Here is a 27590-nt window from a genome sequence, read left to right on the forward strand (position 1 = left end):
AAAAAAAAAAAAAAAAAAAAAAAAAAGGTCATAAAGAGTTGGACAAGACTGAAAACCACTGAACAACAACAAAACTATGTCCTAATTGGTGGTACCCAATCCTATGATCATTTATTAAGTATCTACTATGTCCTAGGTATTAAGACTAAATAGAAAAACAGTCCCTGCCCTTGAGGAGCTTACAATCTACTAGAGAAAAGGGGTTGAGAATATATGTAAAAATTTAAGTACAAACAAAATAATTTGAGGAAGAAGGAGAAAGCACTATGAAATTATCATGTACATGTATCTCATATATAAACAACTAAAAGATAGTCTATGAAGGAGCCCTGAAGAAAGCTAAAGGTAAGGGGAATAGTTTCCAGGAGAAAAGCAGGCCAGTCTGGCTGAAACACAGCATTCGTGAGGGTGATCGATATGACCTAAGCCTGAAGAGGTAGATAAGAATCAGACTGTGACCCAATGCCCTTCCTCCCACAAGAGGGTATTCAACTATGGCCTATCTCTAAATATGGTCTATGAGTTAATTTTGTTGTAGTTGTTCATTTAGTCATGTCCAACTCTTTGCTTTGTGACTTCATGGACCATACTGTCCATGGGGTTTTCTTAGCAAAGGTACTAGAGTGGTCTGCCATTTACTTCTCCAGTAGGTTAAAGCAAACAAAAGTTAAGTGACTTGAAATAATTTAAGGAGGACCTAATCCTATGGGGGCTGTGGTAGGCTAAGGCTGTATTTTGCTCTATGGCTCTGGTTCACTGCCTCTTCTCCAGAGTATAGTTCTGGAGAAAATGTCTAAAATAATGCTTTAGTATTCAAGTCAAGAATTTCCTCAAAACTGTGGGTGACAGGGATCCTTCTAGAAAAGTATTCAATGTACAAAAACAGGTATAGTTATTGGCCATTGATTTATCTACTCCCCCACAGAAAATGCTTAAGGAGACCCATTAGCAAGCATTAATACAGAAATGCCATTATTTGGTTATTAAATGGGTTTTAAATACCAAAGCTTTTTAAAAAGATGGATTTTATCCTAGAGATTACTAAAAAAAATTTTTTTTACTAAGATCACAGGATTATAGATCTATAAGGGCCCTCAAAAGCTATCTCGTTAAACGCTTTCATTTTACATATGAGGAAAATGAGGATCAAAGATTCTGACATTTTCTAATTGTGCCCCATTAATATATCCTTAGTATAGCTCAAATTAGTAACTTTTATTTTAAGAGAGAAAAAAATCCTCTTGGCAATTCAAACTACAGAGGTACACTGGGAATTAAAAGCATAAAGAAAGAATTATGATTTGCCCAAGACAGAAAGTATCAGAGGCTGGATCTGAATTCAGGCTCTCCGACTCCAAAGGCAGTGATTTTCAACTGTACCATGGTGCCTCAGAGACATGTTAAAACTTGTGATTTAATATTATGTTGTCAGTTGCATGAACCATGGATTGAAGAAGAGAAAGTCTTTCAAGCCAATGACAGTGGCTACTGCAAATGAGAAGTGAAAAGGGCCTGAACTAGGGTGGGTCTCTTTAAACAACATTCCCATTTTTTTCTTATTGAGATTATTTCTATCTTAATAAAGGCCTCATCTGAAGAACAAGGAAGAGAACATTATATATTCTGCCCCTGATCAAGTCACTTCTAGAGTCTAGTGTGAAGGTTGGTGGTTACATTTTAGGAAGGAGTTAACTTGTCCAGAGTGGTACAAGATAGTACATGTCAGGGAAAGGTGAATGTTACTAAATGGTGAAGTTACTAAAACCATGCCATATTGAAATCTAAAGTAAGGTGTTTATCCCAGAGTATAGATCACTTGAGTTAAGGATAACATGATGGCATGGAAATTAAGTATCTGAACAGCTGTAATATGGACATGTGACCAGACACTTCATGGTTCCAGAAGGCAGAACCAGGAGCAATGAATGGAAGCTGCAGAGGTAGATTTTGGCTCGTAAGGCAAAATTACAATTGGCCAAAAGTGAAAAAGCCTACCTCCTGAGGTAGCAAATTCTATCACTAGAGGTCTGCTGGTGAAGGCCACATAACTGCTTCCCCAAGGGGTATTTCCTGCTCAGGCAGTTGGACTAGGTGACCTCAAAGGCCCCTTCTAACTCAATACATAGTATCTACGCTGCCCCACACCCACCATGCTGCTCTGCCATGAAGCTAGTAAGTAACCTGTCTCAATCCCCACCCTTTTCCACCTCTAGATCTGGGAACAAAGATCAAATCCATCCTACTATTCCTAGAAGGGACTGACAATTGTCGGATAACTCCATTTATCCCTTTTAACTTCTGAGACCAAATCAATCCTCACACTCTCCATCCCTAATGTGTAGTTTTCCCCTTTTAGAACATAAACTCCTAGAGGTAAGGGAGTGTTCCTCATTTAGACTTTACATTCCCATAATCTAACACAGTGCCTTTGGACATAGCAAGCACTTAACATGCCTTTTCCACTACTTCATTCAGCCTATTATGTGATTTTGACATTTTCTAGTCATGCCCAATTAATATATCCTTAGTATGGTTCAAATTAGTAGCTTTCATTTTCAGAGATTAAAAAAATCCTCTAATCTTGGCAACTCAAACTACAGAAGTACAGAATTAAAAGTATAAAAAAAGATTCCATAAAGGTTTCAGCTATAGATCTCTGACAAACACAGATTTCAGCATTAAGCTCCACAATCAGAAAAGTTAAAACAAACACATTTAAAAAGTTCTAAAAGGCATGAAATAGTTTACAAAAAGCTGTTAACATCTTAGGAATTTCTCACCCAATAAGTTTTCTGAGGTCTAGGAACAAATTTTGGAAGAAGACTCTGGGTAAAAATAAAAGTGCCTAGTACTAGTAGCAAAGAATTATTTAACATCAGCTTTTGAACTCGAAAACTTCAGAGTAAAGATGTGATTTGTGACCAGGAAATGGCATTTAATCTGGCCCCTACTTCCAGTTTTCTTACACATTACTCCCCCTCTGTGCAGTGTGGTCCAGCTACACAAAGTGGCCACCTTGCTGTTCCTCACATCCTCCACATCATTTCCTAATTCCATGTCTTTGCACTTGCTATTGCCTAGAATCCTTTCCCTCCTCACTTCCACCTTTTAAAATCCCTGGCTACAAACAACCTTCTGTAGGAGGCCCTTCCCAGTCAGTCAGCCCAGAGTCTTCCCTTCTAAAATTACATTACTTACACACACACACACACACACACACACACACACACACACACACACACACACACCCCACTTAATTTAACCCTTCTATACTCCAAGCAATTCTCTTCAGAAAGTTGCAGAGACAGGACTGCATTGGTAGAGGCAATTTCCTTATTTCAGAGTTGCATCTACCACTGAAACATAGTTCCAGCCCCTATCGCTAAATACAGATATACGTTCAATGCATTCCCATTAGAACATAAGCTCCTTGAGGGCAGGGCCTATTTTCCATTTTTTAAATGTATTCCAGGAACAGCTATTCTTAGTTGGTTGGCTGATATATACTGATCTTCTGCTTGGGTCAATCCTACCACTAAACATTAATATATAGTGTTTTAATATAGTATTTGCTTTGAGGAAAAAAAGTGTGTATATGTACATATACATATACCTATTAACATTATTATGTACATGCACACATTTCTGGCAAAAAAAGGCCAAGGGAGAGCTAGGTGGCAATGGATAGAGTACCAGCCCTGGGGTCAGGAGGAACTGAGTTCAAATCCAGCCTCAGACCAAACACTTGACACTTAACTAGCTGTGTGACCCTGGGCAAGTTACTTAACCCCAACTACCTAAAAATAAAATAAAAATGAAATAAATATAAAAAAAAGAGGCCAACGCCTACTAACTCTCAAAAAAAAACCAGCAAAAATAATAGCAGATTATGTTGACAGTGTTTTGAGATTTACAATGTTTTGAGTTTTTTTCCATATTCTATCTCATTTGAGTCTCAGAACAACCAGTAAAATAGGTACAAAGGGCATTGTCAATCTCATTTTGCAAGAAAACCAGACTAAAAATACAAGTTACTAGTCATCCTTTAACTTGTTAAGTTATTAATATGTTAATAATAAGTTATTAAGTGTGAACTAAATCTTGTGCCACAAGATTAAAGAATGCCATTCATTAAAGAATTCTTGTTGAATTGAATGATGGATGTGAAGGTTGGGCATCACAAAAGGCATAACTCTTCCCCTTGGAGCATAAAGAAGGTTATGGAAAATCTAAAGCAGCTTGCCTTCTCTTCATAAGACCTTCAACCATTTTTTATTTCTATACAAATAATGCTAAAATTATGTTAAAAACACTCACTCACCAGGATTCCAGATGGGTGAGGTATCATAGAAAAAAAAAAACATGGCATACAAAGTCAGATGACTTGAATTCAAATTCCAGCTCTAATGCATATTTACCTTTATCACTAAGAACAAAAATCACTTTATCACCTTTCTAAGCCTCAGTTTCAACTATAAAAGGAAGCTAATAAATAATATTTGCAGTAATTATCTCATCAAGCTATTGTGCAAAAGGTGTTTGGTTTTTTTGCTCCAGAAATCCCTGCTTTTGTTTTTCTTTTCAAAAAATTTTTTGTTTCTATATTCTTCTAATTTTAAAAATCAGCTTTTTGAGGTAGCTAGAAAAAACTGAGTGGAATGTCTATGACTCTGCCCAGCTTTGGTGTGCCTTATAAAAGTCTCAAGGACCTTACCTCATTTCAGTAACAAACTAACTTTTACAGATAGTCACAATCAAAAGAGTTTAGGCCTCAAAGGTGTTTTAGAGATGAAACAGTCCAAAATAAGTCCCGCTTCCCCATTTTACAGGAGTCAAACTGAGGCTCAACTAGGGTGAAAGTTTCACAGTCAAATTCAGACTTGATGGGAAAACTTCTCAACAATTAGCGCTATCCAGAAGTGAAATAGAAGCAATGTGACTTAAATTTTTAGTGTGAGCATTATACCTTCAAGAATTGAGAAGACTACAAATCAAGGCTTATAATTTTGTTGACTATCACTTAAGAAAGTGATAGAGAAAATGCTAATAATGCAAATTAAACTTGAAGAGTATGAAGTGTATTTTTTTTCTTCAGAAAACTGATTTACCTGTACACCCCTGGAGCTAACCCAAAGTGGAAAGGGTTGCTTTAGAAGGTAACAGTTTCTTTCTCAGTGATCTTTAAAAATAGGCCCAATGTCACACAAGGTACAAGTTAGTAGAGATGAGATTCAAAATCAGGCTTTCCAAATAATATATTTTTAATTCAGCTGACACCAGTCATCAGATCCTTCAGGATCTGTTACCTCTTAGACATTTTATAAAAAGAAAGCTTCAGAATCTCATGCTCAAAATGGCATCTCATCTGATCTGTGTCAATAGAGGAAACTGCTGAGAAAAAAGCCCACACGGTTTTGCCAGTCACAAGAAAAACAGTATGACCAAGGGAGAAAAAAAAATTGAGTCACGGTTTTTTCCTGGAAATGGAGAACACATATGTTTCCAGAAGACAAGAAAGTATTTCTAGTTGATCAAAAGGATCTCAGTGCTTCCAGTGGCTTCTGATCTGGGCTCATTATTTTATAATTACACTTTGTACTTTCGTACAACATTAAGTTTGCGATGACTATATACAATCAATCACTTTCCCCAGAAAGTTAACTACTCATGCCTAATGAATTATAAAAACTTTAACTCTAAGTTCTTACTTCCATTTCACATTGGACAATGTCAGGCTGAATTTCTTTTTCATGGTCTGAATTTGTTGCTTACAGATATTCTACATATATACCCAAACAAATTTTGGTGCTAAAAATCCACAATAAACAGATTTATTTTTAATGGTTTGAGTGAGAAATTGTTGAAAGACAACCCGAGACTTTTATTTGTAGTATATTGATGCTATTTCAATGTTTCAGGGTTTTTTTTTTATTGTACTTTCTTATGAACTTAAGAGAGGTAGCATGAAATAGTGGGTAGAGAGCTGACCTTGAAGTTAGAAAGAGCTAGGTTCAAGTCTCACCTCTAGAAACTACTGGTTATTCATTTAACTTCTCAACGTTCCAGGAAACTCATAAGACAGCAGAACAAGAACTGATGTGCAGTAGTAGAAGTTCCCAACTGAAAACTCTTATCAACTAATGAAATCACAAATCCAGTCAAAAGAAAAAAATTAATGAACTTAATCATGAACAAACAAAAATATTCCAATATCAGCATATACTTTCCACCGTATTTAATTCAGGTGCAGAACTACTCACTGAAATATCCATTTTGTCATTATATCAAAAGGATTTGTTTTCCAAATACAGCAACCAGTCCCAGTACTTCAATGGGCAACTGGACAAATCTCTGAGTTCGTTCAATGGGTGCTAAGATGCCTCACACAGCCTAAGCTTTGGCAACTTGGTGGGAAGAAAGGATGGGAGTCGAATACTTTTGACAAATACAATATTAACAAAAACTATACATGTACATTTTTTCCTGTTCATGCCTGGTTTTACTACATGATAATTTGAAAAGAATAAGTCTATAGCACCAAAATGGATAAACCAATGTATTCCTGCTCCACTCAGACTTAGGTTCTTAATACTTGCTAAATGAATGAAGGGACTGTATTCAAAGCAGAACTAACAATGTTAGGGCTTATGGCCAAGACACCTCAAAGGCTCCTCTTGACCTCTACTTTAGGTTAGAAATCAATGTCTTACAGCAACATGCTGCCTTCTTCTAAAAAAATTGTTTTTCTTTGCTTATAACTGGAAAAAAAGTTGTCTGGCTTCCAATTTTAGGGGTTGACTTCAGGAACCTAAGAGTCTGTGATATTACTCAGATTTTTTTTCTTCAAAACTGAATATCTGAGTATGATTTCAAGTCACAAAAATAGCTTTTTCACTGGCTTAATTTTAAGAAAATGTAGAAAAATATTAAAGCTAAAAAGATTGAGTGTTTTGTCCTTAAGAAATAACTGATGAATTAAAAAGAATTCAAACACTATTAACTAAACTGAAAAGTCTGAAATGTTCACACACAATCCCATTCTCCCTACCTTCTTAAAGTGCAGAATGCAGTTAGTTATTGGGACAGTCACACTACCTGCCCATGGGGAAGTAATTTAATCTCTCTGGGTCTCAGTTTCCTTATCTGTAAAATTGTTCCCCAAACCATTGAGCTCTGTTTCAGATCTAAAGCCATAGGTACAAACACAGGCTTGTATAGTTGTGTATTTAAAAAGCAAACATACAGAGCAAAGAGATCTAATGCTACATTTTAACCTATAACAATATTTAACCAGCACTTCTTTGCCACATGATAACTTCTCAAGGAAAAGATTTCAGTTGATTATAATGTTGTCTTAAAGTTAACATCATCAAAAAAAAGAGAAGGGTTAGGCAAACACCCTTACAAGCACTTCCATTCATTCCTCATCAAAAACAAAAAACAACACCACCAGGAGAAAAAAAAAAAAACACCTTTCCTCTCTTCGGAAATGTTCAGCAAGAAAGTGTTGGAGCTGAGACAAACCTAAGAACTATATGAACACAATTACAAAACACTTTTCATACAAATAAAGACAGATCTAAACAACTGGAAAAATATCATTTATTCATGGGTAGGATGAGCCAAAATAATAAAAGTGACAATTCTACCTAAATTAATTTACTTACTCAGTGTCATACCAATTAAACTACCAAAAAATTATTTGATAGAGCTAGAAAAAATAACAAAATTCATCTGAAAAATCAAGAGTATCAAGCGAATTAATGAAAAAAAAAATACAAAGGAAGTGGTCTAGCAATACCAGATCTCAAACTATATTATAAAGCAGTAATCAACAAAACTATCTGGCTAAGAAAAAGAATGGTAGATCAGTGGAACAGATTAGGTATACAAGACACAGTAGTGAGTAGTCAATGACTATAGCAATCTAGTGTCTGATAAACTCAAAAGTCCTCAGCCTTTGGGATAAGAACTCACTATTTGACAAAAACTGCTTGTAAAACTGGAAAACAATAGGATACAAACTAGGTATAGACCAACACCTTACACTGTATACCAAGATAAGATCAAAATGGGTACATGATTTAGACATAAAAGATGACACCATAAACAAATTAGAAGAACAAGGAATAGTCTACCTGTCAGATCTATGAGGAAAGGAAAAATTCATGATGAAAGTAGAGATAGAGAGCATTATGAAATTTAAAACAGATAATTTTGATTACGTTAAAATAAAAAGCTTTTGTACAAACAAAATCAATGCAACCAAGATTAGAAAGAAGGCAAAAAGCTGTAAAACAACCTTTACAGCAAGTGTCTCTGATAAATGCCTCATTTCCCAAATATATAGAGAACTGAGTAAAATTTATAATAAAAGCCATTCTCAATTGATAAATGGTCAAAGAATATGAATGGGCAGTTTTCAGATGAAGAAATCAAAGCTATCTATAGGCATAAGATGAAGTGCTTTAAATCACCTCTAAGCAGAGAAATGAAAATTAAAACAACTCTGAGATACACCTCATACCTATCAGATTGGGTAATATGACAAAGGAAAATGATAATTATTGGAGAGAATGTGGGAAAACTGGGACACTAATACACTACTGGTGGAGTTGTGAATTGAGCCGACCATTCTAGAGAACAATTTGGAACTATGCCCAAAGGGCAACCAAACTGTGCATACCCTTAGATTCATTAATACTAGGTCTGTATCCCAAAGAGATCACAAATAAGGGAAAAGGATCTACATGTGCAAAAATATTTATGGCAGTCCTTTTTGCAGCGGCAAAATATTGGAAATTGAGGGGATGCCCATCATTTGGGGAATGGATGAACAAGGTGTGGTATATGAATGTAATGGAATACTACTGTGCAATAAGAAATGACAAACAGGCAGATTTCAGAAAAACTTTGAAAGACTTATACGAACTGAAGCAAAGTAAAGCAAGCAGAACCAGGAGAACATTGTACACTGTATCAGCAACATTGTGTGATGACCAGCTAAGAAATGATTCAGCTCTTTTCAGCAACACAATGATCCAAGACAAGTACAAAGGTCTCACCAAGGAAAATGCTACCCACATCCAGATAAAGAACTGATAGACTCTGAATACAGATGGAAGCCTATTTTTTTCACTTTCTTTAGTCTTTTTGGTGTTTTTTCTTCCTTTTGATCTGTTTCTTCTATCACAACCGTGACTAATACAGAAATGTTTTACATGATGGCATATGTATAACCTATATCAAACTGCCTATCATTTTCAAAGAGGGGAGGGAGAAAAATTTGGAACTCAAAATCTTTTAAAAATGAATGCTAAAAATTATCTTGAAATGTAATTGGGGGAAAATAAAATACTATTTTAAAAAAAAAGAATGTGTTGGGGTTCCCCCCCCTAAAAATTTCCTTTAGCCTACTTAAGTGGAAAGAACATTGGATCAGGAGTGGGACCTTCTAGGCTCTGCTTATGTGACATTAGGCAATTCATCTCCAATTTACCCAGTATATAAGTCGAATCAGTCAATAAACATTTATTACTTCATATTGTCTCCCCCATTAGAATGTAAGGTTCTTGAGGGCAGGCAAAGGTTTTTTTTTTTCTTGTATCCCCAGTGCTTAATAGTAAGCCCATAATAAATATGTATTGATTTGCCTTCACTTCTCTGGGTCGGTTTCCTCATTTGCAAAATGATGGGGTTAGAACAGATACTCTCTAAAGTTCCTTTTAGCTTGGGATCTTATGAAATTCAAGAAAAGAAACTCTACAAATAGATATTTAGGTGTTCGGTACTCAATTCAAAGAGGCATACCATTACATGTTTAAATCATTAAACAAGGAACAATTTACCAGGCTTCTTCAAAATCTCAAGAAAAACTGAAGTTTGGTCAGAAGACATTCTAACACTTCCCCACCCTTAGGCAGGGCAAGACTTTTTCCCAACAATACCCCAGCTACTTAATGATTGTGAAATTTTCAAGGGGAAATTCTGTGGCAGTTGCATAATATAAGACCCACCCTTTTAACCTCAGACTCATTATTCAAACAAAATTTAAAGCAATTATGTATCTCATAAACTTTCCACAATAAAGGGCAATCAAAAACCAAAATACTGAAAACCTGGAAGTATTGGGATGGGGGAAGCAGAAGTGGGATGAAGGTTCTAAAAGACTGCAAGTAAAGCTTTGGTTATTTCAAAATTTTACCAAAGTTAACTCTGGGTTATGATTACTGAAAGAAACTGATCTATTTCAAAATCCACAAACTTTCTGTATCTTACAGAACCATTCAAGGTCTTAAAATAATCAGGTTCTAATTTTTCTATGGCATAAAAAACCTAGTAGGCAGCTAGGTGGCACAGTGTTGAGAAAGCACAGGGCCTGGAATCAGGAAGGCTTGAGTTCAAATCTAACTTCACACACATATACAAGTTGTATTACCCTGGACAAGTCATTCAACCCCTGTCTCAATTTTCTTATCTGTAAAATGGGCATAATAATTACACCAAGGATAGCAGAGAGGATCAAATGAGATAATAATTGTAAAGGACTTAGCACAGTTGTTTGGCACACAGTAATTGCTATGTAAATGTTAACTATTATTTTTACTGTTGTTATCTCACAAAAGCACAAAAACTGCTGGATGAAGCACTGGACATAGAATCAGGAAGACCTGAATTCAAATCTGGTCTCAGAAATTTCCTACTGGTGTGACCCAGGGCAAGTTGCTTAACTCTTGGCTACCTTAGTTTCCCCGTTGATAAAATGGGGATAATAATGGCACCTATTTCCCAAGGTACCAGTGAGGATAAAATATCTGTGAAGTGCTTCCTGAACCTGAAAGTGTTACTACACAAATGCTAGCTATTACTATTCAAATGCTAAGTACATATCCTTAGCTATTATTTGCCAACTCCACTTAATTTCTGACTGATCTTCACTGACTATCTTCCAAGAGAAAGGTCTCAAAAGCTGTAGAAGTCTTGGCCACCATCATCTGGAATTTCCTTTCCTTTAGCCACCTAGAATCACCAATAATATTAATCAGAAGAATCAACTCAGTTCTATATCACTTCAAGATTTACAAATCATTTTCCTCACAGCAACCCAGAATGTTAGGTATTATTGTTCCCATTTTTCATGAGGAAACTGAGGCCCCCAGAGAAAGGTCTTGAAAATATGTACATAGTAAATATTTTGTTACAAATATCACCTATGGTGATAGCATCAGTCAACTTTAAAATGGAAAAATTCAAAATTAAATAGATTTTCAAGAGCAGACGCTGGTAACTAGTACTTAACATTGCAAATGTCTAAAAAAACGCTATTCCAGCATTGTCTCTAAACTACATGAGATACCATCCAAGCTTTCCTGAATAGTGGCAGGAAAAACTAAGCTTACACTAAAACCTCAAGCACAAAGCACATTCAACTTCCATTACTTTTAGACACACAGATAAGTAAAAGTTAATAGGCTAATCACTAAAATATTACTCAGCACAATTCAACTTCCATATTCCTCAGTTTCCATATCCATAAAATAAGAAAGCTGGGAAAGAAGTTTTCTACAATCCTTTCCAGCTCTAATTTCTGTGACCTACGGAGTAAGAGGTTTAAATAGTTTTATGACCTATGACCACAAGGTTTAAACAATGTTGCTAATATAGTGTTTATACAACATTTCAAACTTGACTGGGTTTAAAGTACATAAGTTTCAACCTCCCTCAAAGACTCTAAAGAGAGCTATGTAAAACAAAGTATACATTGAATAACTACTCCAAATACTTTGGAGCTACTTCACCTTTCTAATGCTACAATTTTTTTTTCTTGCAGACACTCCTGGAAATAAGTTGAGACAAAATGAAAAAAAGAACACATGAACATCATCCATGAAAAAGAAGTTCATTTAAAGATTTACATAGCCGGAATAGACTTTGGAAAACATCTACTCCAAGTCCACCATTGTACAAAATTGGAAAATGAGGTCCAGAAAGTATAAGTGACTTCCCAAGGTCACATAGCTATTTAGTGCCAACTTTCCTAACTCAAAAGGAAAGGTTCTTTCCTTCACCTGACACAAGAATCCTCCAGTTGAATGTTAAATTCCTCGAGGGAAAGGACCATGTTTTGTTTTGTTTAGTTTTCATTTTCATCCCTATCTTTGGTGCCTTGCAGACAGGTATTGGTCAATAAATGTTTGTTGAATTGAATAATGGTAGATTCTTAAGCCTCAGACACTTACTAGCTGTGTGACCCTGTTTGCCTCAGTTTCCTCAGCTTTAAAATGGGCTGAAGAAGGAAATGGCAAATGACTCCAGTATCTTTGCCAAGAAAATCTCAAATGGGGACACAAAGAGCCCAACATGAATGAAAAGACTTAACAACAACAACAAAGATTCTTAAGCATTTATTTCACAAATCTATGAAAAAAAATTGATGCAACATTTGTCAAGAATTCCTCATTTTGGATAATACTGGACTTCACAAGCTAATTTCTAGTTAATGGGTCCTCCAAAGAAAGGGACATACCATGGATGAGGAAATCAGTTTTGCTGTTATTCCCTGTTACTCTGCAGTGCTGTCACATGACACAGTGAGTGATCAGGGCCGGATTAGTCAGACAGGAGAAAAGCCTCGGCAAAAACCATTTATCTTATTTTCAGTCTATGCAGAGAACCGCCCAGGGACAAGAACTATGTAGGCAATTATGGTAAATTGTAAAAATGTGACCTCACCAATTTAGAAACACCACAATGGAAAATCAAGCATTGACAAAACAACTCCAAATATGGTCCAGTCTGTTCATCTTCAGTCCAAGGGGAACATGGTAGTTACTATGAAACTGGACTCTTATCAGTCAGAGAGCTCTATCTCCTCTGCAACAAATCTGGTTTCCCTAACATGGCTTGTTAGGCCCTTCCTGTAATGACAGCAGCACTGAACAATGCATAGCAAAAAAGATTAAGGGAAATAAGTCTATAGGAATAGAAGGTGGGCTGGGGGTGGGGGGAAGGAACCAGGACAATCAGGCTTCGTCCGCACTACGGATAATTCCAATCAGCATCAGAAACCCTACTAGTAGGAAAAAAAAAAAAGGCACTGGAGTGCAAGCCAGATCTGGGCTCTAGTTCTGTCACTGTCTTGCTGGATGACTTGAGGCGAATTCCTGGCCCTCCGAGAGAGAAGTCACGACTGAGCTCAATGACCTCGAAGGCTCCCTGCAGTTCTCCCCTACGAGCCTCAGCATCCTCCTGGGAGCGAGCTTCCCTCCCCCACCGAAGACCGAGCCCAGACTCCCTGGTCCCCTCCTCCGGGGAGAACCTGACCACGATGCCAGGAATGGCTGGCAGCTCGGGCTCAGCACACACCTGAGAGCCCTGGGGAGGGGAGGCGGGGGCAGATGCGCAGCCCCTAGAACAACGAAGCCCGAGCCTAAGGCTCAGCCGCAGGTTGACAGCCAGGTGCAGGGGAGGGAGACTCCCCGACTCCCCGGCGGGCCCCAGCAACAAGCAGTGAGGAGTCCGGCTCTGGGGGGAGGGGGGCTCCCGTCCTGCCCCAAAGCCTGTCGGACAGAGGGAGGGCGAACGCGGCTCCCACGGGGGCCCATATGGGGTTCGCTCCGGGGGCAGGAGGGAGGGCGGAGGGAGGGACACTTCGCCACAGCCTCGGCAGGTGAGTGGGTGGGACGGGGAAAGGGCCGGCGCTCCCTGACTTCTGGTACTCACTGAGGCGGGGTTGAGAGAGGTAGTCTCGGGTGACGGCCAGCGCCTGCTCCCGGGCCCCTGACATGGGGCCCTTGCCGGATCTGGACATGTCGGGCGCAGACCCGTTCACAATCCCCCGCATCGCTCGCACCGCCATCTTGTCTCCTCCGTCCCGTCGGGCCCCACGAGTCCCACTGCGCAGGCGCAGATATAGCCGGGCGGTCCGCACTCCCGGTTTCGTCTACGCGCGCGCTCCCGACTTCCTCTTTTCCAGGCTCCCTTCCTCCCTCTAGCCTTCTCTTTAGCTCCATCCCCCAGGCCCTTTTTCCGGCCCCGCCCCCTAACGCCTACACCTCAGGGGCGGGGTCGAAAGGAGCTGGCCAGAGTGCTGGGATGGGCCAGCTGGGCTGGAGGGGGAAGGCTAGGGGAAGAAAAAAGGAAGATACAAAGTAAGGAACTGAAAAGAGACGAACAGTCAGAATGTTGACGAGGGAAGAGGAATAAAACTGAAGAGAGACCAGAAGAGAAGGAAAAGAGGGGAGAGAGGGAAAGAAAGGAGATAGGTTGAAGGAAGGAAGGAAGGAAAGCAGGAAGGAAGAAAAGCAGGAAGGAAAGGAAGGAAAGAAGGAAGGAAGAAAGAAAGAAAGAAAGAAAGAAAGAAAGAAAGAAAGAAAGAAAGAAAGAAAGAAAGAAAGAAAGAAAGAAAGAAAGAAAGAAAGAAAGAAAGAAAGAAAGAAAGGAGAGAAAGAAAGAAAGGAAGGAAGAAAGGAAGGAAGGAGGAAAGAAGGGAAGGGAAGAGAGGGAAGAAGAGAGGAAGGGGAAAAGTGAGGAAAGGAAGGAAGTGGAGAGAGGGAGGGAGGGAAGGAAAAGAGGGAGAGAAGGAAGGAAGCCATTTTAAATGAAAGGAGAAAGACGTTTTCAAAGATGACATTAATATAATAATTAGGTTTTTAAAAAGATAACATTTATATACTACTCCAAGATGCTTTGCACACTTATTTCATTAGGATCAGGCCCAGATAATTTATATGATAAGTCATTGATACTCTTCTGCCTCCTTGCCTTTGCATAGGCTGCACCATACCTGAAAAAGTCTCCCCCCCCTTACCTCAACTTCTCTGCAGGCCTTAGCTTTCTCCTAGGATGTATTAAATGCCACTTCCATCTTGAATTCTTTCCTGATCTCCTCAAATGTTAGTGTTCTCCTTTCCATCAAAAAAAATTGTACTTACTTTTGATTGTATATATGTATGTATGCATATATACATGTATGCATATGTGTATGTATTATTTCACCCCAAATAGAATGTAAGCTCCTTGAGGGTAGTGATTTTGATTTTTATCTTTGTATCATTAAGGGTTAGCATAATGCCTTCCCCAGGGTAAGTACTTAATAAATGTGTATTGAATTGAATCTCACTTAATAAAAAATCGAGGAAAGCTCAGTTGAGAAAATAAAAGATTGCATAACAAATTTGAATGTTAAAATTATTGTTCTGATCTACTAAAAATCTTTTTTTAACCTTGCACTGATATTTTAATATTGGCAATATAGATAGTGTCCTTAAGTTCACAGTTACTTTCTAGGGGAGAGAAAATATTTTCATAGTCCCTTTATTCAATATCTACAAAAGTTAGGGATATAAAACTAACCTACAAGAAGTAATTAAAGAAAAAAATATAAACCAGTAAATAATAAAATACTAAGTAATATAGTTCAGCCTCTAGTTGTGGTAAGTGTTCAGATGAAAATTCAAAAAATTGAAGCTGAAAAACTCAATATTGGATGGAGGAATCAGGGAAGACTTTGGCTTAGAAATGTGACTTATTTTTGTCATAGAGTGATGTTTAGGTTTTAGATAGCTGAAGATAAGAAGGAAGGATGTTGGAAGCAAGGGGAAATACATGAGTGAAAAAATGAAATTGGGACTAAGCACTATGTGTTTAGAGAACAGTGAAAAAAGCCAGTTTGACTAGATAAAAGAGTACATGTCAGAGTGGTAAAAAATAAATAAGTTGTGATAATAGAGTGGAGTCATACTACTACTGGGGGCATTGAAAACTAGAAAGAAGAGCTTAATTTTATGTAGTAAGAAACAGAAAACTATTATAGCTTTTAGGATATAGGAGTGAGGGGATTAAAAAGAGTTTTAAAGAAGCATTTTTTCTGGTAAAGGAGTACAGGATGAATTAGAATAAAGAGGGTCTAGAGTTGGAAGCCAACTAAGACATAATTACTGTAATCCAGACTTGATAAAATGAAAGAAATGGCCGAGTGTGGTGTCAATATAAGTGAAGAGAAAAGATTAGCATATACTGAAAGAAAAATACACAGAACTTGATGTCTAGACATGGAAGATACATGGCTGTGTCAGAGATGCCTGCAAAGCTTTGAGGGTAATACCATGGTACAATGGAAGGAATGCTGAGACTGAGGTCAAAGGAACTAAGTTTAAATCCTTACTCTTCTACTAATTCTGTAACTTTGGGCAAATTCTTACCCCTTTTTGGATCTGTTCAAATGTAAATGGAGAGAATGAAATAAATTTGTTTATCTAAAGTTCCTTTCAGTTCTAAATCTATGATCCTAAAATAATTCACCTCTATAAGCCTCAGTTGTCCTCATCTATTCAAATGGTGTTACTTATACACTGATTTGTTCAGAGGAAGGTGCTTTGTAAACTGCAAATTGCTATATAAATGTGAGCTATTGTTGTTAGTTTTATTCTTGTTTATGGAGGTTTTTTCCTATCAAGTGCCTACTTAAAAAAAAAAAAAACATTTTTCCATTGGGGATATTGAGAAAACCAAATAAGTACCAGAACCCAAATCCTTCTGTCTCTTCCCAACATTGATCTATATTATAATAACTGGGAAGTAACCTCTCCTCTCCCCCCTCCAAAAAAAAAACTGATGAGGAAGGGGATGACTAGAGAAAGGAGTAGGGGAAGGAGTGCGGTCTGAGCATGAGATTCAGAATCAGTGTGTTCTGATTCTATTCCTAGTTATGCCACTGACTCATTGAGTAACTTGGGACCAATGACTCAATCTCAGGTGAATATACATTGTAGCTGAGATAAATATGGCATAATGAGATTCTTAGAAATCCTTCTGGATAGGAATGTAAGCAAGAGAATTTATGGGAAGACTGAAAGAATTATAGAAAGAAATACAAAAGGTTGTTACAGTTATTTCTATTTTCCACTTAAATAAGACCCTTTGCATTCCCTAGAAAATCTTGATCAAGGGAAAACATGTTTTTGAATAGGAATGATAAAACATAAATGAACTCATAGACTCATATATATCTAATATATAAACTGATGTGAGTTATGGCCAAAGAATTTATATGTAAATGCAGCAAATGCTAGAATATTCTTCCCTTTTCCCTTCTTTTATCCTTTTAAGTACCTGGTAAAGTTTCTCCTAAGTCACAGAAAATTTACAGCCTTCATTTTTTCCCAAGCACTAACTGCTTTTGAACAGAACAGAATGATTTTGGAGGCACTTTGAAACCTTGCTACAGTGTTAGCAGCAGTGAGTGAAGAACTGTTCAGAATCTGTCTGGGCTTTGGATGCCAATGTGTATCTTTCCTGTGGATGCAAAGGTGGCCCCAAATTAGAGCGAGATGTGAAAACAACTTGAGGGACAACATACTTCATATTCATACTAAATAACTGGTGATTTAAATAATCTTTGGTCTCAGCTACTGGGTGGAGGTTATGAACCAATACATCGAGAAACATCTCACAAAAGTCCTTGATGCATTGTCAGTCTATGAAATAAGGCCTACATATATAAACACATCATAAATATTGTAAGCATTATTTTTTTCTATTCAGATCATCAATTTCAGAGTACAGCTTACAATCCTGGAACATGCTTTTATTGAGCAATTTTTTATTGCCCTTGTCATTTTTTGTTTACACTGAACCTGCTACTTGGGCCTCCTAAAAACTGAAAATGCTGGTTAAATCCAATTTTATTTTTCAGGATGTTACATGGTATAACACTAGGGTCTCTGATAAACTACAGAAAGAATTTGACAGTAGAGGGCTCCCCACTCCTACTGGTCCCATAATTCTAGGCATAACTAATAAATACAGAAGGAGAAATCTTTCTTGTAGATCTCTCACTACCTGGCATCAAGTTGCTTGATGGAATGGAAGTCCATGAATACCAAAGGAACTACATGAGTGATTCGTAAAATGTTATATCTGGAAAGCATCTTGAAGATTATAATCTAGTCCAGGATTTCTTAACTTTAGGTCTGTGAACTTGTTTTTTTCCAATATTTTGATAACTACATTTTAATCCAATTGATTTCCCTTATAGTTCTATAGATTTCAAATACAATCTTATTTTATGCATATAAAAAACATTATTCTGAGATGAGGTCTCTGGGCTTTATCACACTGCCAAACTGGTCTATGATACACCCTTCTCTAGCCAGATAGCTTTATTTTACAGTTGAGGAACTGAGACCTTGAGAAGGAAAGTGACATGTTGAATATCATTCAGTTAATTAGTGGCAGGGTAGGAAATAGGCAACCTAATCCAATGCAAAGATACTTACAACAACAATACTGACAAATGTTCATCCAGCTTCTTGAAAACCTCTAGCAAAAGGAAACCCATTACTTCTCAAGGCAGCCCATTCCACTTTGAGACAGGTTTAATAATTGAGAAACTTTTCCCAACATTGAACCAAAATAATCTCATCAATTTTTACCCATTGCTCTGTGCCCTGACTTTTTATATTAAATATGCATCATGCTTTAAAAAGCACTGCTGTGGCTGGATAGTGAATATATTTGGGGTAATCACCTGAGATCCTCTGAGCTGCAGAACATGTGCTGAGGGACTTGAAATTTTTGGAATGATTCTGCAATCCCTTGACCCCCTATTATTTTCTTTTTCTTTGGCTACTATTTTCTAAAGCACAGAGGGCTACTCACTTGGGAGTAACTCTGACCTCTGGACTTTCTCTTTTTTCTTTTTTCTTTTATTTTTCTTATTTAGTATTTTATTTTTTCCAGTTACACATAAAAACAATTTTTAACATTTGTTTTTAAAATTTTGAGTTCCAAATTCTCTCATTGAGAAACCAAGCAATTCTATATAGGTTACACATGTGTAGTCATGCAAAACATTTCCATAATAATCATGTGTGAAAGAAAACATAGAAAAAAAAAACCCCTCAAAAAAAAAAACAAAGAAAGTGAAAAAAAAAGGTATGCATCAATCTGTATTCAGACATCATCAGTTCTTTCTCTGGGGATGGATAGCATTTTTCATCATAAGTTCTTCAGAGTTGTCTTGGATTATTGTATTGCTCAGAAAAGTTATCATTCACAACTGATCATCTTACAATATTGCTGTTACTTTGCACATAATGGTAGATTTCACTTTGCATCAACTCATATAAGTCTTTCCAGGTTTTTCTGTGAGGATTCTACTCATCATTTCTTATAGCATGATAGTATTCCGTCATAATCATATACCACAATTTGTTCAGTGATTCTCCAATTGACGGGCATCCCCTCAATTTCCAATTCTTTGCTCCAAGAAAAGAGCTGCTATAAATATTTTTGTACATATGAATAATTTTCCTTCTTGTTTTTTATCTCTTCTGGGATACAGATCTAGTAGTGGTATTGGAGTTCAAAAAGTGTGCATGATTTTATAGCCCTTTAGGCATAGTTCTAAATTGCTCTATAGAATGGTTGAATCAGTTCATAACTCCACCAACAGTTCATTAATGTCTCATTTTTCCCACATCTCCTCTGCCATTTGTCATTTTCCTTTTCTGTCCTATTAAGCAACATAATAGGTATGAGGTAGTACCTCAGAATTGTTTTAATATTCACTTCTCCAATCAATAGTAAGTTAGAGCATTTTTTCATATGGCTATAGATAGTTTTGATTACTTCATCTGAAAACCATTCATATCATTTGATCACTTATCAACTGGGGAATGATTCTGATTTTTATAAATTTGACTCAGTTCTCTATTTGTCTGAGAAAGGAGGCCTTTATCAGAGAAACTTGCCTCAATAATTTTTTTCAGAGTTACTATTGCTAACTGTGTTTCCCTCTATCTTATTCCTCCCATGTTTATTCTATTTTTTCTCCTTTCACCCTCTTTCCTCAAAAGTGTTTTGATTCAAACTATCTCCTCCCCCAATCTGCCTTCCCTTCTATCACACACACCCCCATTCTCTTATCCTCTTCCTCTCCTACTTTCCTGTAGGGTAAGATTAATTTCTGTACCCAATTGAATGTGTCTATTATTTCCTCTTTGAGCCAATTCTGATGAGAGTAAGGTTCTCTCACTTCCCTGTCAACTTACCCCTCTTTCCCTCCACTATAAAAGCTTTTTCTTGCCTCTTTTATGTCAGATAATTTACCCCATTCCACATCTCCCTTTCCCTTTCTCCCAGTATATTCCTCTCCATCCCTTAATTTAATTTTTTAGATATTATCCCTTCATATTCAATTCACATCTATGCCCTTTGTCTATATATACTCCTTCTATCCACCTTAATAATGAGAAAGTTCTTATGAGTTGCAAGTATCATCTTCCAATGTATGAATGTAAATAGTTTAACTTTATTATGTCCCTTATGATTTCCCTTTCCTGTTTACCTTTTTATGCTTCTCTTGAATTTTGTATTTGAAAGTCAAATTTTCTATTCACCTCTGGTCTTTTCATCTGGAATTCTTGAAAGTCATCTATTTCATTGAATGCCCATTTTTTTGCCTGAAGGATTATATTCAGTTTGCTGGTTTGATGATTCTTGGTTGTACTCCTACTTCCTTTGCCCTCTGGAATATCATATTTCAAGCCCTCCTATCCTTTAATGTAGAAGCTGCTAAATCATGTGTTATCCCACCCATGGCTCCACAGCACTTGAATTGTTTCTTTGTGACTCTTGCAATATTTTCTCCTTGACCTGAGAGCTCTGGAATTTAGCTATAATATTCCTGGAGTTTTCATTTTGGGATCTCTTTTAGGAGATGATTGGTGGATTCTTTCAATTTCTATTTTACCTTCTGGTTCTAGAATAACAGGGCAGTTTTCCTTGATAATTTCTTGAAAGATGATGTCTAGGTTCTTTTTTTTAATCATAGCTTTCAGGTAATCCAATAATTTTAAATTTGTCTTTCCTGGATCTATTTTCCAGGTCAGTTGTTTTTCTAATGAGATATTACATGTTGTCGTCTTCTTTTTTTTTTTCATTCTTTTGGTTTTGTTTTATTGTTTCTTGATTTCTCATAAAGTCATTAGCTTCCAGTTTTTCAATTCTAATTTTTAAGGCACTATTTTCTTCTTTGAGCTTTTATACCTCCTTTTCCATTTGGACAATTCTGCTTTTTAAGGCATTCTTTTTCTTGTTGGCTTGTTGGACCTCTTTTACCATTTGGCCTAGTTTATTTTGTAAGGTGTTATTTTCTTCAATATTTTATTGTGTTTCCTTTACTAAGCTGTTGACTCATTTCTCATGATTTCCTTGCATCACTCTTATTTCTCTTCCCAATTTTTCCTCTATCTCTCTTACTTGATTTTCAAAATCCTTTTTGAGTTTTTCTATGACCATCATGGAGGCTTTGGATGTAGGAGCTATGACTTTGTTTTGCTCTGAGTGTGTGTTTTGATCTTCTTGTCACCATAGCAACTTTCTATGGTCAGATTTTTTTGTTGTTTACTCATTTTTCCAGCCTATTACTTGACTTTAAACTCTTTGTCAAAGTAAGGCTCTGCTTCTAAAATAGAGGTTGGATTGTCCCAAGCTTCAAGGGTTTTGTGCAGCTATTTTCAGATATACTTCTAGGGACTTGCAAGTTTTCAGTTCTTCCAAGGTGGTGTGATCTAAGGATGGGTGTTTATTACTCTCCTGGCCTGTGCTGTACTCTCTGAGTGACCACAAGCACTCTTTTCTGCCCTGGAAGTATGAGGAAGGTCCCTACTCTACTGTGTCTACAAGCTCTGGTGTGCTAGTGCTCCTCCTGATCCTGGGACTGTCACCCACGACTGTGACCCAGAGTCAAGTATGGGCAAAGCAAAAAAGTCCTAACTCAGTGCTATCAAAGAGAACTCTGTAATCTTCTGACCAGTTGTTTGACCTCCTTACTGTCTATGGGCTGAGACCTCTGGAAGCAGCCACAGCTGCTGCTGATTTGGTGGCTCGCAAGGCCTGCTCCGGTTTGCTGGGGCTGGTCTGTGCTGGTGCAGCCTGTGCTAGACTGTGTCCCACTCTCACCCAGGTGCAATAGACCTTTTCTGCTGGCCTTCCAAGTTGTGTTGGGCTGAAAATTGTGCCCTTTTGTGGGTTTTGCTGCTCTAGAATTTGTTTACAGTCATTATTTAAAGGGGCTTGGAAGAGAGCTCAGGTGGGTCCCTGCCTTTACTCTACCATCTTGGCTTTGTTCCTTTTCTCTTCTTTCTTCTTTCCTGCCATAGAAAATCCCAGAAATAGAGACATGTAGGTAGGGAGGTAGAGACAGAGATAGATATAACATATAGTATCATATCATACCATACAAATTACATTATTTCACATCCTCCACAAAAGTGCTCTGATGCCTCATCATGTAATGGAGGTCACACTGAGCTCTTGAAGATGTCAACAGGCAATCACAACTTCACAAAATTTACATGAAAAACTAGTTTTATTACAAGAGAAATGAACATGCATGTATAGGCAAGTGCAAAGAGTTCACAATCCAAACAGAAACTCTCATATTTATGAAATTGAGGCAAAGAGAGAAAGAAACAGAAATCTCCACCTAAATGGGAATGGCAGGGGAGGATAAATCATGAATAGTTAAGATGGCAAAAGCATCATTCTTTTCCCTTAGAATTTGCTAGACTATGAAGATACAATGGTCTGTTTATCTACAAGGATCCCAGATGCACAAAACAGTTTCCCAGTCTAGTGCAGCTTAGGGCGCAAATAACATGTTATGTCAAGTCTGGGGGATGGGGGGGGGGGGTTGGAGCAGTCTTTGTCCTTAACATGTTCAGGGTCTCTCACACACTCTGGGTCCAGCATTTCTGGAAAACATGGTATCTCAAAAAGACAAATTCAAGGGATCCCTTAACAAAGGCTAGACCAGGGGAATCTAAGCTCTGGCTAGTCCAACCAAGCTACAAAAGTGTAGTGTATGGATTCAGTGATGACAGACGGAAACACAGACACAGACACAGACAGACTAAGTTACACTGGGAAGTCAAAAGCAAAATACTGACTCAACAATCTCCCAAAATGCCTCATGTTTTGATGTATTTACTCTCAATTTCTCCGGAGAATGTGATAGTAGTTATAAGTTATTGCTCCATGATTGAGTCTTTGTCAATACATGTTTAAGAGTCTTTTGTGTAGAGAAAATAACTAGCTGTCTTATTTTATATGTGTGTGTGTGACACACACACACACACACAGACCCATCAAACCTCCTTAAATATAAAATATATGAAGTATTTTTAGATCATATTTTATATATATGTATATATATGAAGCATTTTTATTTACCATTTCTAGACATGAGTCAAATTTAAGCTATAGATAATTTTTCCTGCGATCCAGGATAGGGATGTAATGAGCCACCTCGTGTCCACTGATGCTCTTTGTCAAGCTTGATTCCTCATCTGTTATTCAACACTAAACTCTTATAGCATGAAACTCAGACCTTTCCCTCTTCCAACTCTGATCTCAGACCTATTCAGTAATTTCTGGTTTTGGCTCTGCTTCCCTGACTTTTTTCCCCTTTAATTCATTTACTTATCTTTCCAATTCCTAGTGTTGACTTATTGCACTGCATTTCAAACTTCCATTTACACTAAAAGTACTGGGCCTTCTCCACCTTCCCCTGATCATTTTCCCCTTCACTCTCTAAACAAGAAGAATTCAATCAGCATCATGGACAACAGCTTGGCTAACACTCTCTTTAGGCCCTTCAATTTTCATCAAGGCCAAATTGGACCCAATAACATCTTTCAAATTCTTTCTCTCTTTGCCATTTCTGTTTTAACTGATGGATTAAAACCATAAAAAATAAAAATTGTGGACCTTATCCAACATGGGTTAGGATAGGAGACTATATAGGTGAAAAAATTCCTTGAAGAATAACCAAGCTGCCTCAGGTGCTTTGGGGAGCTGGTACATTGAGCCATGCCTACCACCATTCTGGACACATACCTTTGTGAAGGTAGAAGCATTGCTGCTTATTCTCAGAAATGCAGAAGGGTAGAAATGTTTGCAATAGCTAAGAGGATTTTCCTTTAGAGTCCTTTATTCAGGAACAACATCCACAGGACTAGTTGACATCAAACCTAAGATGGAGTCACCAGAATTTCTGTGAGACTTCAAAGGGTCTTGACAAGGCCTGTGTGTATTGCCCATCAAGTCCCCTTAAGAAGGTTACAGGGGTAGGGATATAACCTTGACTATAAATGGAAGATTCCATCAGATACACTTCTTGTGGAAAGGGAAGAGTACAATTTGCTTGGATGGTGGACAGCTAATCAGAGAGTGTTGTCTTCTGTGAGCTCTTGTCTGTTCAGTTTGATGAGATCTGGGTAAGGTTGCATGGCTTGGAAATTTTCTAAATGAAATATTGCTTACATGAGTGGCTGGCAGATGGGTTGGGAATATTGTAGTCTCCGTGACAAGATGCCTGCTTGTTGATTATGGAGACTTGGTGCAAATACTAGAGATAATTTAAAACAGCTAAAAAAGCTATCCCTTTATTTGTCACTGCTTGAATTTTTCAGCCTATTCTAGGTGCCCCAGGTTTTTATGATCTGGATGGAGCACTGTGGTTTGCTAGACCCCATCAAATGATGACATTATTTTGTCATCATTAATACTAGCTCTTTCCCCCAAAATCATATGTTTACTTTTTGGCTGCAAAGAACTTCTATGAACAAGATGTATAAAGATAAAATATCATGGAAGGGTGGCACATTTGGAAGATTACTCGTACTGATACATTAGATCCATGTCTCCACAACAAAAGGCTATGGTGGATTTGGATATGATGGTGTAGGGAGAGAGGTGAGACATCTTTTTCAATTCCTTAAAAGTAATAGCAGTAGCAGAGATCCACTGAAAATATATTTGATGCTAGAGAAAATCTGTGAGGGTTGTAGTCAAGCCACAAAAGTACAGAATACAGTGTTGATGGTGGCCTATAGTCCTAAAAAGTTGTAAATCCTTTGTGGTCATGGATGCCTCCTATTGCCAAATTGGCTTCACTTTTCTTGGGTCTATTAATACCTTCTCTGTAATCTATTATACACTACAAGGACTCTTATTTCCTCTTTCTCAAATTTGCATTTCTCCAGTTACATAAAGAGTTGGCTTTGTCACAGCTCGTAAGTTACTGTAGGATAGTTTTTAATCAAGGCAACATACTGATTGGGGTTCTAGGATTAGATCACAATTCAAAACAGATTACAAAGTAAAAATTTCAAAGAAGCAACACACAGACATTGGTGGGAGCTTGTGAATTATGTTTCCATTGTATGCTGGCATTCTGTACCCCCCCCCCCCACACACACAATGTTCCCCAAACCTGGGGTGGTGTTTGTAGGCTCCTCATGTGAGAGGGTCCCCTGGTGCTACATGAAATTTGAGTTAATAAGTAGCTAAAACAAGCAAAAAACCACTCCCAAACTTTTATCGGCACACTGCACACTCCAAAAAGCACTACTCTCAGCACAGAGTTCTGAAAATCCAATATCTTCCATTCCTTTCCACTGAGAAGGAAGTATGGCCTAGAGGGTAGAGTCCTGGATTGGGAATCAGGAAGACCTTGCTTCAAATTCCACCTGGAATATTTACCTACGTAACCACAGGCAAATTGCTTAACCTCTTAAAACCTCAGTTTTTTCATCTTCATAAAGATGATTATAAGGCCTATGGTATAAGACCTTCTCAGAGCTGTTGAGCCACTCAAATGAGATGATGTATGTAAAATACTTTGTAAATTTTAAAGGGCTAAATAAATGTCAATTGTTTTTATTACTGCCTTCCCAAATTTGGAAGAAAAAAAAAGGGTCAAAGGTCCTGTTTAGTTCCAATTTAGTGAACAGAATCTTCATTTACCTCTCTAACCAGTGCTGGACAAGGGGAAGAGTGTGCTGAACCTTCACTATAAGGACATTGTGAGTCTGAGAGTCAGTACAGAACTTTAGCCATCTGGTCCAACCCCATCCCTACCAACAGCAGGAAGGCCCAGAAGGGGAAGTAGAAGGACTGATGAATCTCTTCTGCAGGGCTTTTGACCACAATTCCTAGCATTCTTCCTTCATAAGCCTTTGTTGTTGTTCAGTCATTCAGTTACATCCAACTCTACACGACCCCATGACAAAGTCCTTAGGGTGTTCTTGCAAAGATGCTGGAGGGGGTTGCTATTTCCTTCTCTAGTACGTCCCTGTTTTACAGATAAGGAACTGAGGCAAGGAGGGGGTTAAGTGACTTGCCCAGGTTCATACAGCTAGTAATGTCTGAAGTTAGATTTGCACTCAGATCTTCCTCATTTCAGGCCTGGTGCTCTATCCACTGCATCATCTAGCTGTCTCCTTCTTAGGCCTATTCAAGGGATAAATAGAATTTGAGAGGATGGAGGTTCCTGGGACAAGATTAATCAAATGATTCCAGAGCCAGAGGTGTTTAAAAAAAAAATGAAAAGTACTCTGAGTTACCAGATGCCAGCTTTAGAGTACCCATTTTTCTAAAAATTCTAGGTCAAGGGTCAGGAATATGTGGTTTGGATTTCCAGAAGGGTGAAAGATTTGCTTTTGGAGGCCCCTTCATGCCAGAGCTCCATCTCCTTTGGCCTTTAGATGAGCATGTCACCAAATAGTGTCTGGGAACATGGAAGCATAAGCAGTCCTCCTCTGCAATACTCTAGGTCCATTTTGCTGGTGTCTATTTGAGTCTTGTACCCTCGGGGTTACATAGGTTTCTGGGGAGATGAGACACAGACATGAATTGGAGAATGAAGTGGGTATGGCCCTTGGGGGCGGGGTTTGTTGTTGGTTTGGTTGGACACTGAAGAATGTCTAGGTTCCAGAATGATATTTAATGAGCTCTAAGAGGGTTTGTGCCAGGTTAATTTTAGATTGTTCAATTCAGATTATAACAGCCAGATCCTCCATTAATTGATCCATGAGAGCTAACTGGTTCTGTTACAGTTCATGAGAAAATATCAAGAAATTATTGAAAAAATCTACACTAATGCCCTCCATGGAGTTTACAGATCCATTGGTTGGAGCTTCTGAATAGAAGGTATCACAGAGTGCTGTGGAAATGCCCACTCCCACCCCACCTTCCAACACAATTCATAGAAGACTTGTATAAACTGATATAGGTAGGTAGGTGGCACAGCAGATTGAGTGCCAGGCCTGGAGTCAGGAATAGCTGAGTTTAAATCCAGCCTGAGACACTTACTACCTGTGTGATCCTAGACTTAACCCTGTGTGCCTCATTTTCCTCATCTGTAAAATGATCTGGAGAAGGAGATGGCAAACCACTCCAGTGTCTTTGCCAAGAAAACTCCAAATGGGGTCATGAAGAGTCAGACATGACTGAAGTAACAACAATAACAACAACAAATGACACAGAATAAAATAAGTAAAATCTGAAGGCCATTTTTTTTGTTTAAACAATCTTCCCCCAATTAACAAGCATCAGGAAAACAATTTGCCAATGACCACAACCACGTAAAGGAAAACAACCGTGGAAATACATCAGAACTCTAATTGATACGGGGATCAATCATGACCTCAGAAGACTGTTGATGAAGCATGCTATTGGCAGAGGAGTGATGAACTAGAGAACTGGGATGAGACAAAGCATTTTCAGAAATAGTCAGTGTG

The 27590-nt window shown here is 37.8% G+C and overlaps 1 protein-coding gene across 1 annotated transcript in view; it reads right to left on the reverse strand.

The window, feature by feature from the left end:
- The window catches only part of ATP6V1B2 (ATPase H+ transporting V1 subunit B2), a 34736-nt gene extending 20846 nt beyond the window's left edge, over positions 1-13890 (reverse strand). Inside the window, exon 1 of the mRNA XM_027865351.1 lies at positions 13723-13890. Coding sequence (XP_027721152.1) covers positions 13723-13858 — 136 coding nt within the window. The 5' untranslated portion in view covers positions 13859-13890. The remainder of the gene's footprint in view (positions 1-13722) is intronic.
- Between the last annotated feature and the right edge of the window lie 13700 nt (positions 13891-27590).

The sequence above is a fragment of the Vombatus ursinus genome, unplaced genomic scaffold, assembly GCF_900497805.2.
Source record: "Vombatus ursinus unplaced genomic scaffold, bare-nosed wombat genome assembly UNPS02014778.1, whole genome shotgun sequence".
Taxonomy (NCBI): domain Eukaryota; kingdom Metazoa; phylum Chordata; class Mammalia; order Diprotodontia; family Vombatidae; genus Vombatus; species Vombatus ursinus.